The sequence below is a fragment of the Hyla sarda genome, chromosome 4, assembly GCF_029499605.1.
Source record: "Hyla sarda isolate aHylSar1 chromosome 4, aHylSar1.hap1, whole genome shotgun sequence".
NCBI classification, from domain to species: Eukaryota; Metazoa; Chordata; class Amphibia; order Anura; family Hylidae; genus Hyla; species Hyla sarda.
This window is the reverse complement of record NC_079192.1, coordinates 182,497,498-182,518,196: the sequence shown is the minus strand read 5'-3', so window position 1 is coordinate 182,518,196 and position 20,699 is coordinate 182,497,498. Positions and strand designations below refer to the sequence as shown.

The 20,699-nt window shown below is 41.5% G+C and overlaps 1 protein-coding gene across 4 annotated transcripts in view; it reads left to right on the top strand.

Annotated features, from left to right (window-relative positions):
• Positions 1-20,699, top strand: part of SHANK3 (SH3 and multiple ankyrin repeat domains 3) — a 502,635-nt gene that overhangs the window by 212,995 nt on the left and 268,941 nt on the right. For all 4 annotated transcript variants that reach the window (XM_056573015.1, XM_056573012.1, XM_056573011.1 and 1 more), the window contains exons 8-11: positions 2,219-2,370; positions 2,743-2,910; positions 3,755-3,871; positions 13,654-13,731. In XM_056573015.1, coding sequence (XP_056428990.1) covers positions 2,219-2,370; positions 2,743-2,910; positions 3,755-3,871; positions 13,654-13,731 — 515 coding nt within the window. The remainder of the gene's footprint in view (positions 1-2,218; positions 2,371-2,742; positions 2,911-3,754; positions 3,872-13,653; positions 13,732-20,699) is intronic.

Here is a 20,699-nt window from a genome sequence, read left to right as displayed (position 1 = left end):
TGTATGTAGTGTCACTATGTGATCAGTGCAAGCTTAACCTCTGAGATCCTCATTATCACAAGAATAAAAGTGGTCCATACAAGGAGACCATACAGAGGGCCCCTTTAATGATTTGATTAGACTTCTACTGTAGTCCAGTCACTAAGCAAGTTGTACTTAAAGGGGTATTCCAGGCCAAAACTTTTTTATATATATCAACTGGCTCCAGAAAGTTAAACAGATTTGTAAATGACTTCTATTAAAAAATCTTAATCCTTCCAATAGTTATTAGCTTCTGAAGTTGATTTGCTGTTTTCTGTCTAACTGCTCTCTGAGGACTCATCCTGGGAGCTGTGCAGTTCCTATGGGGATATTCTCCCATCATGCACAGCTCCCGGGACGTGACATCTTCATTGAGCAGTTAGACAGAAAACTTCAGAAGCTAATAACTATTGGAAGGATTAAAATTTTTTAATAGAAGTAATTTACAAATCTGTTTAACTTTCCGGAGCCAGTTGAGATATATATATATATATATATATATATATATATATATATATATATAAATAAAAAAAAGGTTTTGCCTGGAATACCCCTTTAAAAGTGGAGCTATGTCTGCTATAGAGGAACTCAGTGATTTCAGTATGCATTCTGACATCTATTTCATTTCACTTCATAGTCTGCTAAGCAGTAAGGCTGGGTTTATACAAGATTCTGAGAGCAACTAAATCAGCGCCAGGACTGCACAGACATTCCGGTCCCCATAGATGGGACAGTACATATGGATACTGGACGTTTTGCAGATTGGGAATAGATTGTGCTCACCTTTTCTTGTTATGTGATAGACACAATGGGGGAGATTTATCAAAACCTGTGCAGAGGAAAAGTTGCCCAGTTGCCAATAGCAACCAATCAGATTACCGTATATACTCGAGTATAAGCCGACCCGAATATAAGCCGAGGCCCCTAATTTCACCCCAAAAACCCAGGAAAAGTTATTGACTCGACCTAGGGTGGGAAATACATCATCCCCCCATGTCATCATCCAGACCCCCATCATCATCCAAACCCCCATCATCATCCACCCCCCCCCCTTCATCATCACCGCCTGTCAATCCCTTCATCAGTGGTCTTCAACCTGCGGACCTCCAGATGTTGCAAAACTACAACTCCCAGCATGCACGGACAGCCATCGGCTGTCCGGGCATGCTGGGAGTTGTAGTTTTGAAACCTCTGGAGGTCCGCAGGTTGAAGACCACTGCGGCCTTCGTCATCATCCAGACCCCCCCTTTAGTTTTCTACTCACCTCCCCATGGTGGGAAGGAAGGGTGAGCTGGTCCGGGCCATCTATGCTGCAGGGACCGTCCGGTGGGTGGGGAGGGTTAGTCGTTCCGGGCTGTCCATTGTACATCTGGAGGTCCGCAGGTTGAAGACCACTGAGAAGGGATTGACAGGCGGAGAGTTCACTTGAGCATAAGCCGAGTGGCTTATACTGAGTAATAGAGAAAAATAAACATGTACATGTATTGTTTCTTCTATACAGTATGTTATGTTTTACCTCCATGTTTGGCTATATTTCTGTTTGTTGCTGTTTTCTGCTGCTCATGTCATGCTTTCATACAGAACTTTTAAGCATGTCACCAGTGTTTTGCTGTCACTTCAGCTTAGTGTCTTAGTGTGAATTTCTATGCCAGTATAAGCAGCTTTTTTTTAGTTCTGCACATTTAAATCTTTTTATCACGTTGAATATTTTAGATGTCTACGATGTCTTTGATCATTAGTTTCTTGATAATGTTTGTTTTATTCCATTTATGTTTTCAGTCATAGATTAGTATTTCCTAAAATATTGTTCCAGATCTTCATGTATTATTTATTCATGCACTACTTAATCCGCTGTGCAGCAAAACAATACCAGGTGTGTGGTATTAACTGTGCATCCCTGACAAAATGCCAACCTCTGTTTAATGAATCTTATAGGGAGGGATTTATAAATGCTTTCACTACTGTAAAAGTCTCAAAATTTTGTGCAAAGTTCAGAATTTTTGTGGCAAACAGAAAAAATTACACATTTTTGCACAAATAAGTGATTGCTCAGAAATTTGCAACAGTTTTCTGCCAAAACCCGCACATACCCAATTGATAGATTCCCCCTTAGACTTTACATTACCTAAGTTGGATTTGTATAGTCTTTGCAACTGATGTCAACTACATTTAACTGATGTCAACTTCATCCTCACAGAGTGCCCACTTACCCTTGCTGCGCAGCTAGACGGAGGAGCAGAATTAGTTAAAGTTCTGCGGAGTGGTGGTGCACACCTGGACTTTAGAACACGTGAGGGGCTGACGGCTCTGCACAAAGCGGTACGATACCGCAACCATGCCGTATTAATGGTGAGCAGTACTTGTTTGGATTTGACAGAAATATTATACTCCTAAAGAATTTCTTAAAACCTAGACCAAAAGTATTAATTTTCTTTCTTTTTTTTTTTTTAACTTTAGCTTGAATAATTGCAAAAAATAAAATATTTGATCCCTATATATGCAACACTACCTAAATATATGTATCTATAACTACTCAGTCTACACTCTATTTCAGCAGTTTCTACTAAGGCTACAGAGTTGGCTACAAAGCAGCCTTATTGCTCATAAGTCAAAATGTGGTTCAATTAAGTTAGTGCCAAATAATATTATTTACATGACTTATCCAATTGCTAACTGTCCCCTTTATTTTACTATCCTTTGTATCGACACACAAACCTTCAGACCCTTTTGGATTTAGGTGCTTCTCCTGACTACAAGGACAGCCGTGGCTTAACCCCACTCTATCACAGTGCAATGGTAGGGGGAGACCCATACTGTTGTGAGCTACTTCTCCGAGACTACGCTAACCTTGGCTGTGAAGATGAAAATGGATGGCAGGAGATCCACCAGGTAAGACATTGCCCTATTATGGGACTCATAAATAGAATATAACTGCAGGACTATGTTGCACACTTTAAAGCGTACCTATCGTTATACTTAATAGAGGAGAGTGGCCTCTTCCTCACCTATCAGCAGCCTGTAATTTACTGTTCTCTCTGTAAATGTTAAAAAAAATCCATCTAGAGTAACAACAAATACTGTTGTAGACAGGGAGGAGGTGGATGGCGCTGCAGCTTGTTACATAGGGGGGTGCTGGGATGCGTAGCTTATTGGTTAAAGAACAGCACATCTCTGACATCACATCAGGAAGATCTCACTAGCTCAGTAAGCAATGAGAGAGCATATTTGTATTTTCAGAAAGCAGCAGAAATAAGGAGGTTAGAGGCAAATTTTCCGGCTGCACTGCATCTATAAACATCTACAGCTGCCCCAGGAGTGATTGTAATTTTCTTTTTTGTAACGATAGGTACTCTTTAAAGACTGCTGTTAGGTTGTGATCATCATACCATAAATTACATCCTGGGTGAGATCTTGGCTGTATGACAGGTCTGATGTTCTATGATAATATTTTCATATTTGCTTGTTGTTTCATTGGATTTAATTGTCTTAAAACTCTCATTGTCTCATTTCACCTAAAGTCCTCCACTCTTTGTTTTTCTGTACTTTCTGCGGTTTCATCCTCTGACCATTTTTACTGTCTACAGTGTGTCACATCTGTGGATCAATGTGTTCGTTTTTTTGTTGTCTTTCCTGCTTTTTTATGTATTGTCTGTATTTGCTGAGAAGCTCTTAAATTACTTTCCATCTCCAATTAAAAACCTGGCTCCTTCTACCTTCTTCACATGTTTCTCAGGCGTGCCGGTACGGACATGTTCAACATCTCGAGCATCTCCTCTTTTATGGAGCTGACATGAGAGCACAAAATGCATCGGGGAACAGTGCTCTGCACCTTTGTGCACTCTACAACCAGGTGACAAAAGTTGATAGTTTTGCATTTATGAAAATAGAAACTAAGTACAGCCACTTGATGTGTATAGTGTTTACATTAATGTCCATCCTAATCGTTCTAGAAATTTCAGACTAACAATTAAATTTGGGTGTCCCCAGCCACAAATGTAATACTTTTTTACATGTAGAATTATATGCTCTGGACACCTGAAAAATATCTATTTTTTATCTTGCTTTGCAAGCTGTCCTTGATGGTTTCTCTCCCGCCCCCCAACCCCCGTCAATGTTATCCGCCAATGTTATCTGTATCACTGAGAGCAGAAAGTCTCTCTAACCAATTTGTTCATTCTTGGTAACAGCTAAATTGTAGGAAATTTCTAATAAAAACTATTCAGAAAGTTGCTTCATTTTTTATTCAGGCCAATATCGCCCTGTGCAATAGGGCCAGGGATCAGTCAAGGATTGTTAATTCAATGACTGGTTAAAAAAAACATTATTTGTCAGCTGTAATAGAGGGTGTGTGGCCAACAAATAATGGAAGCATAGGGTAATCATTTGTGGCACTGTGGTGTTCGTGACGCCACTCCATGCCCCCTCCATTCATGAATAGGGGCTGGGGCTTCTGTGTTTGGAATGCCAGACCCCTTTGATCAGACATGTTATGTCCTATCCTTTGGATAGGCGATAACATGTCTAAGGACGGAGTACAGATCTTTCTTTGGTGGTTTTGCTCAGTTTTGTGTAGTCTTTTCAGTTAAGCAGCTGACTGTTTCCAATGACAAATCTCAGACTTGTGAACTTGTTTAATGTAGGATAAAAATTTATGTATAATGGTGACAGTTTCAACATAGCAGATTTTGATGTCAGATTTCATGATGATAGCAAATATTTATCTTATAATTATATCTGTTTCTGAAACTTTAAATTTTCATTAAATGGCATAGAGTATCCATACATAACAGGGTGCCCACTATCCCCTCTTAACTTGTGTTTTCCCTTTACCTTTATAACTACTTTATACAGCATTCCTGATGTTACAGGCACTCTAATAGAATCCTATCTATAGATACTAGTGGCCTATGCTGGCAATCTCTTATTTCTTGTCACCATACCCATACCTACCTTCAAAAACTTTTTATATGTTGTACACATTGGCAAAACATTAACCTTTCTTATATACTTCATAAGAAAATTTTATTTCCTTTTTTATAGAAATCAAGGCTTATAAACTCATGACTTTGTCCAAGCTGAAGCACAGGCATGGACAAAGCCCAGTAAGTGAGGGTGGGCTAGCACTCGTCTGTGCTCTCTCTTGTCTGATAGTACTCCTCTGTGCTCTCTCCTGTCTGATAGCACTCCTCTGTGTTCTCTCCTGTCTGATAGCACTGCTCTGTGCTCTCCTGTCTCATAGCCCTCCTCTGTGCTCTCTCCTGTCTGATAGCACTCCTCTGTGCTCTCTCCTGTCTGATAGCACTCCTCTGTGCTCCCTCCTGTCTGATAGCACTCCTCTGTGCTCTCTCCTGTCTGATAGCACTCCTCTGTGCTCTCTCCTGTCTTATAGTATTCCTCTGTGCTCTCTCCTGTCTGATAGTATTCCTCTGTGCTCTCTCCTGTCTGATAGGACTCTTCCATGCTCTCTCCTGTCTGATAGCACTTCTCTGTGCTCTCTCCTGTCTGATAGTACTCCTCTGTACTCTCTTCTGTCTGATAGTACTCATCTTTGCTCTCTCCTGTCTGATACTCCTCTGTGCTCTCATCTGTCTGATAGGACAGGAGAAACCACAGAGGAGTCCTATTAGACAGGAGAGAGCACAGATGAGTGCTATCAGACAGGAGAGAACACAGATGAGTGCTATCAGACAGAAGAGAGCACAGAGGAGTGCTATCAGACAGGAGAGAGCCCAGAGGAGTGCTATCAGACAGGAGAGAGCACAGAGGAGTCCTATCAGACAGAAGAGAACACAGAGAAGTGCTATCAGACAGGAGAGAGCACAGAGGAGTACTATAAGACAGGAGAGAGCACAGAGGAGTGCTATCAGACAGGAGAGAGCACAGAGGAGTGCTATCAGACAGGAGAGAGCACAGAGGAGTACTATCAAACTGAAAAGAGCACAGAGGAGTACTAGCCCACCCTCACTTACTATCAGACAAGAGAGAGCACAGAGGAGTGCTAGCCCACCCTCACTTACTGGACTTTGTCCATGCCTGTGCTTCAGCTTGGACAAAGCCATGATTTTATAAGCAATGATTTTATAAGCCATGATTTCTATAAAAAGGAAATAAAGATTAGTGTTTTGCCAAGCTGTACAACATATAAGAAGTTTTTGTATATGACAGTGACCATTTAAGGCGTTTATGGTCTCACATTATATGACACTCTGGCTCACCTTATCTTGCCCTCTTTATTCTGTCCATGGGTAAGCAATCGAAGACATCATTTTTCCAGATTGATACAATATGATAGCACTCATAAAAATAACGGACTGGTAAGGCACTCCGTGCAAAGGTGCTGGATATCTGTAGAAAAAACCTTATTGACTATACTACTATCAACTTACCATGGCTAATCACCCAAATAAGCATGGCAAGCAGTAAGCTACCCACTTGCTGTTATACTGACTAAGTTCATTTTGTCATATTGAAAGTAACCTGCTGATCCTTTTGTCACAAAAAAGGCTCATTCTTTTCTATCACAACATCATACCCCTACAAAAATATAAATGCTTACTCTTTAGACATTTGCTAAATGTGGCTAATGTTTGTTTTCATTCTCTTTGGAAGGCAACAACTCTACTAACCATGTCTTAATGGTTCGCCTGAAGAAATAACATTTAGAGAATGCAACACTTGACCACTGCACTGGTTATTTTGTCTGACATTTTTTATGGAATTTTCAATGGAGGCTCCTAGCAGAACCTCTGACACTGATGTGAACTACTCAATGACTATTACTGTCGTCCCGTTTAAGGATTTCCCGTTGGCCCAGTATTTACTAGTTACAACTTAATTTGTGCCACAACTCAGATGTCAAACATGGTCCATATTAAGCAAAACACAACTGAGATGTTCTATAGATATTCATTTTATGTAATACCTATGAGACTGACTTCGGCTTACTGTTTGGTTAGGTTATCATATACAGTAGAATGTATTATGTTAATACATTTGGATATATTTATAAATTAAAGCTGACAATAGAATGCTCCAATTCTGTTGAGACTGACTAGACAAGAAGCAGGACATCTTATCTGGCCATTAGGCTAGGTTCACTCACTGTATATTTAGGCGTACTTCATTGTAAATAAATGCATCCGTAAAATGGCAGAAATGTTGTGTCTGCATTAGTATGCTCTATGGGAAAGTTATTGTCTGTGCACATACCGTAGTATGTAAAAAAAAAAGGAGCGTTTTTTCATCCGTGCAAATAAGTAATGCCGATTATTTACGCGGTTGGAAAAGATAATTTTTATTTATTTATTTATTTATTTTTTTTTTTCTTTACAAATTGTGTACACAGACAACCACTGCACATTAATGTTAAAAATATGGATGCACATATTCTGGAATTTTACAGATGCATTTTTTATTTTTTTTTACAACAAATATGTCTTACAAAATACATTGTGTAACATAGCCTTTAACCCCTTAAGGACCAGGCCATTTTACACCTTAGGACCAGAGCATTTTTTACACATCTGACCACTGTCGCTTTAAACATTAATAACTCTGGAATGCGTTTAGTTATCATTCTGATTCCGAGATTTTTTCTTCGTGACATATTCTACTTTAACATAGTGGTAAATTTTTGTGGTAACTTGCATCCTTTCTTGGTGAAAAATCCCCAAATTTGATGAAAAATTTGAAAATTTAGCATTTTTCTAACTTTGAAGCTCTCTGCTTGTAAGGAAATTGGATATTCAAAATAAAAAAAATTTTCTTCACATTTCCAATATGTCTACTTTATGTTTGAATCATAAAATTGACGTGTTTTTACTTTTGGAAGACACCAGAGGGCTTCAAAGTTCAGCAGCAATTTTCCAATTTTTCACAAAATTTTCAAACTCACAATTTTTCAGGGACCAGTTCAGGTTGGAAGTGGATTTAAAGGGTCTTCATATTAGAAATACCCCACAAATGACCCCATTATAAAAACTGCACCCCAAAGTATTCAAAATGACATTTAGTAAGTGTTTAACCCTTTAGGTGTTTCACAGGATTAGCAGCAAAGTGAAGGAGAAAATTCACAATCTTCATTTTTTACACTCGCGTGTTCTTGTAAACCCAATTTTTTTTATTTTTATAAGGGGTAAAAGGAGAAAATGTATACTTATATTTGTAGTCCAATTTCTCGAGTAAGCACATACCTCATATGTCTATGTAAATTGTTCGGCGGGCGCAGTAGAGGGCTCAGAAGCGAAGGAGCGACAAGGGGATTTTGGAGAGTATGTTTTTCAGAAATGGTTTTTGGGGGGCATGTTGCATTTAGGAAGCCCCTATGGTGCCAGAACAGCAAAAAAAAAACACATGGCATACCATTTTGGAAACTAGACCCCTTGGGGAACGTAACAAGGAATAAAGTGAGCCTTAATACCCCACAGGTGTTTCACGACTTTTACATATGTAAAAAAAATATATATTTTTTCACTAAAATGTGTGTTTCCCCCCAAATTTCAAATTTTTGCAAGAGTTAATAGCAGAAAATACCCCCCAAAATTTGTAACCCCATCTCTTCTGAGTATGGAGGTACCCCATAAGTTGACCTGAAGTGCACTACGGGCGAACTACAATGCTCAGAAGAGGAGGAGCATCATTGAGCTTTTGGAAAGAGAATTCGTTTGGAATAGTAGTCAGGGGCCATGTGCCCCCCAGGGTGCCAGAACAGTGGACCCCCCCACATGTGACCCTATTTTGGAAACTATACCCCTCACAGAATTTAATAAGTGGTGCAGTGAGCATTTACGCCCCACTGGCGTTTGACAGATCTTTGGAACAGTGGGCTGTGCAAATGGAAAATTAAATTTTTCATTTTCACGGATCACTGTTCCAAAAATCTGTCAGACACCTGTGGGGCGTAAATGCTCACTGTACCCCTTATTACATTACATGAGGGGTGTAGTTTCCAAAATGGGGTCCATTGTTCTGGTACCATGGGGGCTTTGTAAACACAAGTGGCCTTCAATTCCGGACAAATTTTCTCTTCAAAATCCCAATGGCGCTCCTTCTCTTCTGAGCATTGTAGTGCACCCATAGAGCACTTTACATCCACATATGGGGTATGTTCTTACTCAGAAGAAATGGGGTTACAAATTTTGGGGGGCTTTCTTCCTATTTTCCCTTGTGAAAATTAAAAATTTATTGTGACACCAGCATTATAGTGAAAAAAAATTTTTTTTTTCATTTTCCCATCCAACTTTAATGAAAATTTGTCAAACACCTGTGGGGTGTTAAGGCTCACTATACCCCTTGTTACGTTCCATGAGGGGTGTCGTTTCCAAAATGGGGTCACATGTGGGTATTTTTTTTTTGGGGGGTTTATGTCAGAACCGCTGTAAAATCAGCCACCCCTGTGCAAATTACCAATTTAGGCCTCAAATGTACATGGTGCGCTCTCACTCCTGAGCCTTATTGTGCGTCCGCAGAACATTTTACGCCCACATCTGGGGTATTTCCGTACTCAGGAGAAATTGCGTTACAAATTTTGGGGGTCTTATTTTTTTCTTTTACCTCTCGTGAAAATAAAAAGTAAAGGACAACATCAGCATGTTAGTGTAAAAAACATTATTTTTTTACACTAACAGGCTGGTGTAGACCCCAACTTTTCATTTTCATAAGAAAAAAAAAAGCCCCCAAAATTTGTAGTGCAATTTCTCCCAAGTACGGAGATACCCCATATGTGGCACTAAACTGTTTCCTCGAAATACTACAGGGCTCTGAAGTGAGAGAGCGCCATGCGCATTTGAGGACTAAATTAGGGATTGCACATATGGGTTTTCTACGCCAGTGATTCCCAAACAGGGTGCCTCCAGCTGTTGCTAAACTCCCAGCATGCCTGGACAGTCAGTGGCTGTCCGGAAATGCTGTGAGTTGTTGTTTTGCAACAGCTGGAGGCTCTGTTTTGGAAACACTGCCGTACAATACGTTTTTTATTTTTATTGGGGGGACAGTGTAAGGGGGTGTATATGTAGTGTTTTACCCTTTATTATGTGTTAGTGTTGTGTTTTTAGGGTACGTTCACACTGGCAGAGGTTTACAGTGAATTTACCGCTAGGAGTTTGCGCTGCGGCGAAAAATTTGCCACTGCTCATACTTGAAGTAGTAAACTTACTGTAAACCCGCCAGTGTGAATGTACCCTGTACGTTCACATGTGGGGGGGGGGGGGCAAACCTCCATCTGTTTCAAAACTACAACTCCCAGCATGTACTGACAGACCGTGCATGCTGGGAGTTGTACTTTTGCAACAGCTGGGGGCACACTGGTTGGAAAACCTTCAGTTAAATTCTGTTACCTAAGTCAGTATTTTCCAACCAGTGTGCCTCCAGCTGTTGCAAAACTTCAACTCCCAGCATGTACTGATCGCTGAAAGACATGCTGGGAGATGTAGTTATGCAACAGCTGAAGGTACACAACTACAACTCCCAGCATGCAGAGACAGCTGTTTGCTGTTTAGGCATGCTGGGAGTTGCAGTTTTGCAACATCTGGAGAGCTATAGTTTAGAGACCACTGCACAGTGGTCTCCAAACTGTGGACTTCCAGATGTTGTGAAACTACAACTCCCAGCATGCCCAGACAGCAAACTGCTGTGTGGGCATGCTATCAGTTGTAGTTTTGAAAGATCTGGAGGTGCACAGTATAGAGATCACTGTGCAGTGGTCTCAAACTGTAGACCTCCAGCTGTTGCAAAACTGCAACTCCCAGCATGCCTAAACAGCTCTCTGGGCATGCTGGGAGTTGTAGTTTTGCAACATCTGGAGGGTTACAGTTTAGAGACCACTATAGTGGTCTCAGACTGTAGCCCTCCAGATGTTGCTAAGTAACTCACCGGCTTCCGTCGGATCCAGGGAGCTGCGTCGCCGTCCTCTTTTTCTGCCGATCGTCGCCCGCTGCCGCCGCTGATCGTCGCCCGCTGCCGTCGCCGATGGGTAAGTGGATCTTCGGCGCCGGTCTCTGTCGTTTTCCCCGTCCTGCCTCGCCTATTGTGGGTGGGCAGAACGGGTAAACCGAAAGTAAACCCCTCCGCCCCCGATCTGCTATTGGTGGTCGCGTCTAGACCACCAATAGCAGAGATAGGAGGGGTGGCACCTCTGCCACCTCACTCCTATTGCTTCAAGGGGATCGTGGGTGTCTAGGACATCCGCGATCCCCTTTATTTTCCGGGTCACAGGGTCACTATAGACCCGTATGACCCGGAATAGCCGCAAATCGCAAGTGTGAATTCACTTGCGATTTGCGGCGATCGCCAACATGGGGGGTCTGATGACCTCCCTGGGCATTTGCGCGGGGTGCCTGCTGATAGATATCAGCAGTCACCCCGGTCCGGTCCCCGCCCGGCGCGCGGCGGGGACCGAAATTCCCACGTGCGTACAGGTACGCCCTTGGTCCTTAAGTACCAGGGAGCAAAGGCGTACCTGTACGCCCTTGGTCCTTAAGGGGTTAAATTACTGTGTATTTAAAGAGTACCTGTCACCAAATAAAACTTTTAATATAGTGTTCCTTATGTAATTAGCAGATACTTTCCCATTCACTTGCATTTAAAATTATCAACATAAACATGTTTAAAATATAATAGAAAAAATGGCCACTAGGTGGCTCTGTTCTGTTCCCTGTCACAACTAATACAGTGAGTTTGGTCTTCTGGCTTGGCAGGAGACCAAACTCAGGAAGTGCTCCTCTATGCACTGAGCTTGATTGATAGCTGCACAGAGCCTCACTGAAAGCTGCAAAAGGCCTCATTTGAAAGCTGCAAAGAGCCTCACTAAAACATGCATAGAACCGAACTGAAAGCTGCACAGAGCCTGAGGTCTTCTATTCATTACAGCACTACAACGATGTGAGGGCAGAAGTGGTCCCCCAGCAGGCTTCAGTGATGTCATGCCTGCTGGGAAACGCCCACTTTCTCCTGCTGGGAGATTGCACTATGTGAGCAAGAATAAAGGTAAGATACACAACTTTTTAAAGCTCTGAAATTTTTTTAAGGGTGGAAGGAGTGTTAGGAGTAGTTAGGAAACATAGCCTGAGTTAGTTTAGAAAAATGTATTTGGTGACAGGTACTTTTTAAGTATCCCCTTTCACTATTGGTGGCAGAGTATGTGACATCACTCATAATAAATGTCATATGGGTTACCTTTTCGTGGAATATTGTGGTCTTAAATATCTTGCCCATTCTAAAATAAAGTATAGCTATGGGCAGCCCTAGTGCTTACATGTTTAAATTCCATATGGATTCTAGCTATTGCGTAAACTCTTGTCTCTAGAAGGAATATAATTTTTTATGGCTGGATACTTCTAGTTCTGTAAACTGATTCTTCCAGTTATGTCATCCACCCTGTCCTGCCCGGGGCTCTTCCAATCTCCAGTGTATGCGACTGATACGTAGCTGCTGGAGATCACAGGTGGATACTGAATCTCCACTGTGCACCATGTAGAATGGCTGACTGAGCTCTGATGTTTCTCCAACTAATTACCATGGGAAAGCTTTATTCATGTGAACAGTTTTCTACAGACTCACAGGGGACGTTTACACATCTGCTCCTCGGCTCAGCTCTTTATAGATCTAGTGGTGCAGAAACCTATGTGAACTTGGTGCAAGCGCTGCCAAAAGGCACAGGGCATGGGGCACTGCTGTAAAGGGCTGCTGTTACATGCAAAGCTATCAAATAAAGGCACTAGCAAAGTGATAGGTGGGGTTTAACATTTCCCTCACATAGCTGTCAGAGCAAAATAAAATAAAAAATTAAATATCACATCTTTCAATACAAGGGCACACAATTTTACTCTTTAAAAAAAAGCCCTCCTAAGATAGGTCAGACAGCAAAAGAAGTAGGAAATATTCTCCACACATTGTAAATTTGTTCCAGATTTTCCGAGTCGCTATTCATCTGTGGCAAGACCCAATATATATTCAGAACACACCTATAATCATTTACATATCTGCTTGAGTTATAACTGTATGATGAGTTTTGCAGAAATCCAACATTTTTATTTGGGTACATTATTTTGTTTGCCAATTGTTGTATTAAGAAGCCACTGCATGTGCCAACTCTAACATCTCAAAGTATTTCATAATATAAGAAGCAGTTATACCTGTGAAGACTATTTAATACTGTATGGTAGTCCATATGGAATGGTTTTCCATGGTTGTGTGCAGAAAATCATATTAAGCCGGTAAAGCTTCAACATCAGAATTTTTGCATCAGCATGAATCAAGTATGTCAAGATTTAACATGTGAAAGACATGGCACTCACCACACTGTCTTCTTGATTGAAGTTTATTGTAATTGCCTTGCCCCTGTACCCTCTCCCGTAACCTGTCAGCAAGCCTGATCTGATATTTGATCTGTGAATCTACAATAAACTTTCATCAAGATGACAGTGTGGTGAGTGCCATGTCTTTCACGTATTCTATCTTGACATATTTGTTTAATGAAATGTAACTCACTGAGTACTCCCGAGTCTGTCTGGGTGCATATCCATATAGTGGCCAAACGTCATTACTAAGCTTCATTGGTACCCGCAGTGCCTAGTCCCACCTCTTCCTTACCGTTATTTTTGTATCTGCCCTGAGCTGACTCTGTTTCTTCCCTAGGAGAGCTGTGCACGGGTTCTTCTCTTCCGTGGAGCAAGTAAAGAGATAAGAAACTTCAACAACCAAACAGCATTTCAAGTAAGGACATGTACTAAATTAACTAAATTTAGTGTGCAGTAGTGTTACATTGCACTAGTCACAGTCTAAATATACTGAGATAATCTATTTATATATATATATATATATATATATATAAACTCAATGTATGTGTGTAAGTATATATATATGTATGTATGTGTGTATGTTCCAACATCCCTTAAAAGCGGCTAAAGATATTTCCATGAAACGTGGTACACATGTTACTTATATGCAAACTAAGAATATAGGATAGGTAAATTAACCCTTACCCCCATTTGTGAGTGTCTGGGTTTTTGTTTAAAAGTCCCATACAAATCTATGGGAAAGATATGTTACTGCATAACTTCCAAACGGCTGAAATATTACGATAATACTTGGTCACATGTTACTTATATGTCACATATAAATAAAGGATAGTTAAATCAACCCTACACTACCCCCATGAAGGATGGGTTTTTTGTTTCAAATCCCATGCAAGTATATTGGACTTCAGGTACCATTCCACCACTCATCATCTCCTGGTGAATATGTCAGTCTGGCTTGCATGCATCTGTGGCTCCCTGCATGCCACGCCCCATCTTGCAAAGCCACACCCCACACTTTAAGCCACACCCTTTTTATTTTCTATGCTTTTTGTGCATCGGTCTGGCTTGCAAATCACTCCCAATAAGCCATGCCCCCTTCTATTTTTGGCTTACGATATGTTCATCACAACTCAGCTCCACCGGTGAGGCCGGGATATGAGGATGGCATATGAGGATGAGATATGGGGACAGGATATGAGGATGAGATATGAGAACAGGATATAAGGGACGGCATATGAGGTTGGGATATGAAGTTAGGATATGAGGTTGGGATATGAGGTTGTGATATGAGGTCGGGATATGAGGTCGGGATATGAGGACAAAATACGAGGAGAGGATATGGAGATGGGATATGAGGTCGGGATAAAAGGTTGGGATATGAGGACAGCATATGAGGACGGTATATGAGATCGGGATATAAGGACAAATATGAGGATGGGATATGAGGAGTAGATATGGTTTCAGGATATGAGGATGGGATATGAGGACAAAAGCCTCATCATTTGTTTCTTTTACTCCCCACAAGGATTAAGTAGGAAAAAATCAGGCAATGCCAGGTACTCAGCTAGTCTATTAATACATGGGAGAAGAAATATATGAATAGCATCGGTTGTATTGTATTGTTTTTCACAGTTGTAAATCATCATTATAAGTTATTGATAAATCGAAATTTGATAAACCTGAAAATTCAGGCGTGACTGTATTTTACTGAAATATCCCCCTCTCTAATCCGTCACGTCCCACTTAGAGCTGTTTAAGAAGGGCAAAAGGGAATATTCAAACATAGCAGATTTGGTTCAAAAATGTCTGCAGCAAGAAACCAGTTACATTCATTTAAATGGGATTGTTTTACCAGCAAGCATATGACTTTCTGCAGAACTTATAGGGATGAAAGGGCAGTCACAGAAATTTCTGCCACAAATATGCCATGTGTGAATATACCCTCATTAATCACAAGTATATCTAGAAAAACAAAATGCAACAGGGGCTCTATATGTGCTGTTAACTCCTAATAGATAAGAGATAATATATGGAAGGTAGTATGCTCACCTTTTGATGTTGTACTCAGGGCACAATGCCAACATACACCTTATAATAATTGTGCCTGGAAGCCGCCTGCATCCAGCTTTTCTCCTATAGTTGAGATGGCACACGACAATGAAGAGAAGATCTGAGTACAAAGTCCAAAGCACAAGCAAGAGAGGACACTTTACCGATTAATTACAATAGTGCCATTAAAAAAAAATGTTCATTTGCAATATTTCAATGCGTTTTGAGTGTATAACTTCCTTCTTTGTCAGGTCCATTGGCAGGTAGCGACAGTAAAATGGCTGCTCCTGCCTGTGTCTTCAACTTCGTCCTTGAATCCACTTCTTTATACACTCATGTGCAAACACCTGGTTTTCATGTGGCTCTACTCACCAAAATGTAATTCACCATAGAAGTATGTAGGTGTCTAAATTTGGTACAGTAGAGCCATGTAAAGACCAGGTTTCGCACCCATAACACAGACCATAAAATGCGGGTCGTATAGAACTTGACGTAAGTCTGTATTAGATTTTTCAGTTCATTGTGCTATAAAATTCCTAAGAAAAGGAAAAAAAAATATCATTATGGAATTGATGCAAACGGAGGTCCTTTCACATCATTTGATTCCTCATACAAGGTAATAGGATCCTCAACCTTACAAAGGCCCAGGAAGCTCAGATACACAGCGCCTACATACAATGTGATAAGTATTAAGCCCATAGTGCTGTATTTGTTCAAGGGGCGTAAGTAATTCATGCCCCTCTGCACCTCTAGGTGGGGCTTAAAGTGAGGGGCGGGAGGATATAACTCCCCCTTCTTCGACCAGGTGGGGCATACGTGATGTTTGTGGAACCTGTCAGTGGCCTCTCCAGTCCCGGCGGGGAACATATCAGGCGGTTTTCTGTACACTATATAAACCTCTTCAGTCACTACCTCAGGGCGGGTGTTGCTTTTTTTTTTCAGTTTTCTTTGTGTGGCTGCAAGTGAGCTCACTTGTCTCCTCACTTCCGGTTCCGGTTCACAGCGCCGGTGTTACTTGCTGTCCCAGCGGTGCGCGTTGGTGGGTAAGTGCCGGCTTGCCGGTGTTCGTAAGTCATGTACTGTTTTCTGGTTATGTTCAGGGGTAGGGTACGTTTTCTGCTGCCCGCACGCTCTGCATAAAAGTTTTCTTTCGTTGCAAATACACTCTGCATAGTTTTCATTATCACCAAATGAGATGTCGCTGCTGCACGCTCTGCATACCGTTAGGTGGGTAAGGCGTCCGCCGCTCGCACACTCAGCATAAATATCACGATATTGTGCTAGTTAGTTGGTTAGTTGGCACATGTTTAGCTGTTGTCCTTTTATATGCATTAGGAGACATCTCCGGTATGTGGGGGTAACCGCTGGTACCGGGGGATCAGCTTGTAGGTTTTTAGGTGTTAATTAGCTTGTCGAGGCAGGGTGCATGCTCTGGGCTGCTTTGGCAGTCTAGGCTGTCGGAGGTCATAGGCTGTTGGACAGCTATTGGTTCAGGGTGGCCTTGGGGCATGTATTCATGTGTTGGCAAGAGTTTTATATATAATTAAAGATAATTCTACCGTTCATATTTTAATTTAAAAAAAAGTTGGTGCAGCGTAGAAGGTTGTTATCATCATTAGATTGTTCAAAAACCTATTCAGGGGTAGGTGTATGGTGATTTCAGTATTTATGTATCGTTGTCTCACCTAACACGACTTTAGGTGAAGCATAGACTTGATTGTTTGTTGTTACTAACACGTTCTCAGAGCAACACACAAATGGATCATTGTTGAAACATATTATGATTATAGTGGTTATGCGTAGTCAAGTTAGGCTCCTGAAGAGTGGTGGTTCGTTGGAGGTTGCTGTCATCGTTGATTGCTCAGCAAGTTCTATATGGGGTAGGTTCATGTGGACAGTTGGACGTATACTTATTATACCCGACACGACTTCAGGTTTTGGTTTCGGCCATTTGTTGTTACTGACACGTCTTCAGAGCATCGCATTTTTATTGTTTCTGACATGTTTTCTAAACTACGCTCGTAGTTTTACTGGCAGGTGTTTTAACAGTTATGATGTTCACTCGCTCATAGCGGTTACCATACATAAGCCCGTAGCAGTTTTTATGTTCACGTGCTTGTAGCTTTGCTACTGTTCATACATAACATTTCACTATACATAAGTAGGTTTATTGTGTTTATACACCTATAGTATTATACTGTTCATACACTCAGATTCACACAGTACATACCAGTACATACCAGGGGTGTGGAAATTTGAAAAAAAAACTACTTGTCCAAGGGACTAAAGCGGAACACAATCTACTTGTCCCTCAAGAAAATCCACTTGTCCTGGTAGATGAAATAATTTCAACCAAAATCGTACGATCCACCCCACTAGACCACCAGGGATGGTTATAAGATCCCTTTAGACATTGCTGTCAACTTAGACAGAGGTGATCTAATGGTTTAATAGCGACCACGGCGATCGCAGCATGCTAGGCTATTAGTGGCGGGAGAGCTGTAGCTAGCTCCTTTTACACCCGAGGCAAGCCCCCCCCATCTGACCCCTATAACTCCAATGTTTCCATATACAGGGATGTATGAGGGTAATCTTATGCGCCGGGATCTGTAGTTTTTATCGGAACCATTGATTATCAGAACTTTTATTAGGAAAGGGGCTTATTCACATATATACACACTTTTTAAAATATTTTAATCACTATTTTTCAGTCTTCATAGGGACTTATGCACGGAGTCTTTTGATTGGATAACAGTGAACGCCGCTGTGTTATGTGTCAGAAAATGCTGGAAGTTGCATTTAGTTAGTAGATAACTACAACACCCAGCATGCCCTGATACAGCCTATGGTTGTGTGGGTGTTGCAGCATGTTGCACTGTATAGTATTACAGTTAAGGTTATTGTGTAACATGCTGGGAGTTGTAGTTTTAGTTTGTGTCAGCTGTAGAGCCATAGGTTGTGTCAAGGCATACTGGGAATTACAGTTAGTAACTACAACACCCAGCATGCCCTGATACAGCCTATGGTTGTGGGTGTTGCAGCATGTTGCACTGTATAGTAGTACAGTTAAGGTTATTGTGTAACATACTGGGAGTTGTAGTTTTGGTTCGTGTCAGCTGCAGAGCCATAGGCTGTGTCAAGGAATACTGGGAATTACAGTTAACTACAACATCCAGCATGCCCTGATACAGCCTATGGCTATGCAGCTGACCGAACCAAAACTACAACTCCCAGCATGTTACACTTTATAGTTCTACAGTTTAGGTTACGGTGCAACATGCTGGAAGTTGTAGTTTTGGTTCGAGCGTGTTTGCGTGCATCCGTGGGGCTCTTGGTCGGCGGATGGGTATGAAGGGGGGCGGGATTCTGGGGGTGCAATTTAGTGCGGGTGGCCAGAAGCCACTAAAAATAAATGAAAAAAATTAGCACAACTGGCAGCAGCACTTGTCAGTCCGCCCCTATACAAAACATACATGCATACACATATCATACATACACATATACATACACCGGCCACTGCCCCCTATATTATACAGTATATACATACATAGACACATGATACGTACACCCGCCGCTGCCCCCTATATTATAAAGTATATACATACATAGACACATCATACATACATACACCGGCCACTACCCCCTATATTATACAGTATATACATACATCATACATAGACACATCATACATACACAGTATATACATACATCATACAAAGACACATCATACATACATACACCGGCCACTGCCCCCTATATTATACAGTATATACATACATAGACACATCATACATACATACATACACCGGCCACTGCCCCCTATATTATACAGTACTGTATATACATACATAGACACATCATACATACATACTTCGGCCACTGCCCCCTATATTATACAGTATATACATACATAGACACATCATACATACATACACCGGCCACTGCCCCCTATATTATACAGTATATACATACATAGACACATCATACATACATACACAGGCCACTGCCCCCTATATTATACATTACATACATACATCATACATACAGACACATCATACATACACCCGCCGGTGTCCCCATCATACATTACATACACACATACACAGACATCATACACACATCATACATACACAGACATACACATACACACATCACACACAGACATCATACACACATCACACATACACTCACACCATACATATACACCATACATATGCACACATCATACATACACCTGCCGCTGATACACCCCCCTAATTATACATTACATACATATACAACCACCCTTCCCGCCGCCTGCATGCTCGGCCTCCTCACCTGAGCTTCACACTGCTTCACACTCACTTTCTTCTACGTTACACAAGAAGCAGGGGGAGAGCGAGGATGAACACAGCTCCGTACACAGCTCCATCCCCCACCCCCTGCTCTGTCTCCTCAGGACCTCATCTACCATGGAGAGTCTGCAAGTTTGCACGGGGAAAACACAGAGCAGGGGGGGGGGGGGAGTACGTCTGTGCAGAGCTCCTGACCTCCATAATGACTGCTGTGTGTGAGGAGGACAGACTGCACTGCACGGGGAGGATTTCTGTATGTGAAGGAGGACAGACTGGGGCACGGGGTGGGTTCTCTGAGCAGCGGCCCCCGGCTACTGAAATCAGCTGGGGGCCGCCGCCCCCTCCATACACTCTGAGCGCCGGTGTGAGGTGAAATTTCCGAAGTCGGTCCGGCCCTGCTAGCCCGATACAGGGCTAAATCTATGAAAAATTCCCCTGCCCGGAGCCCAAAACTACTTGTCCCGGGCGTCGGGTGATAGGATTTCCACATCCCTGACATACGCTCATAGTGTTGTGCTGTTTATTTACCTGTAACCTTTATGTTGTTCACATGCTCGTGGCATTCATGCTGTACATATGCTCATAGCTTTATTCTGCTTTTGCACTTATAGTATTTATACTGTTCATACGCTCATTGCATTCATGAAGTACATACGCTCATTGTGTGCTGTTTATTTGCTCGTAGGTTTTATTGTTCATATACTCATTGCATTCATGCTGTACATACACTCATAGCTTTATACTGTTTATACATTTATAGTATTATACTGTTCATACGCTCATGGCATTCATGCAGTACATACGCTCATAGTAGTGTGCTGTTTGTTTTCTTGTAGTATTTATATTGTCCATACGCTCAGTGCATTCATGCCATACATATGCTAATAGCTTTATACTGTTTATCTGCGATAGCATTTATATTGTTTACACGTTCATCGCATTCATTTCATACATACGATCGTAGTTTTACTGGAAGGCGTTTTAGCAGTTACGATGTTCA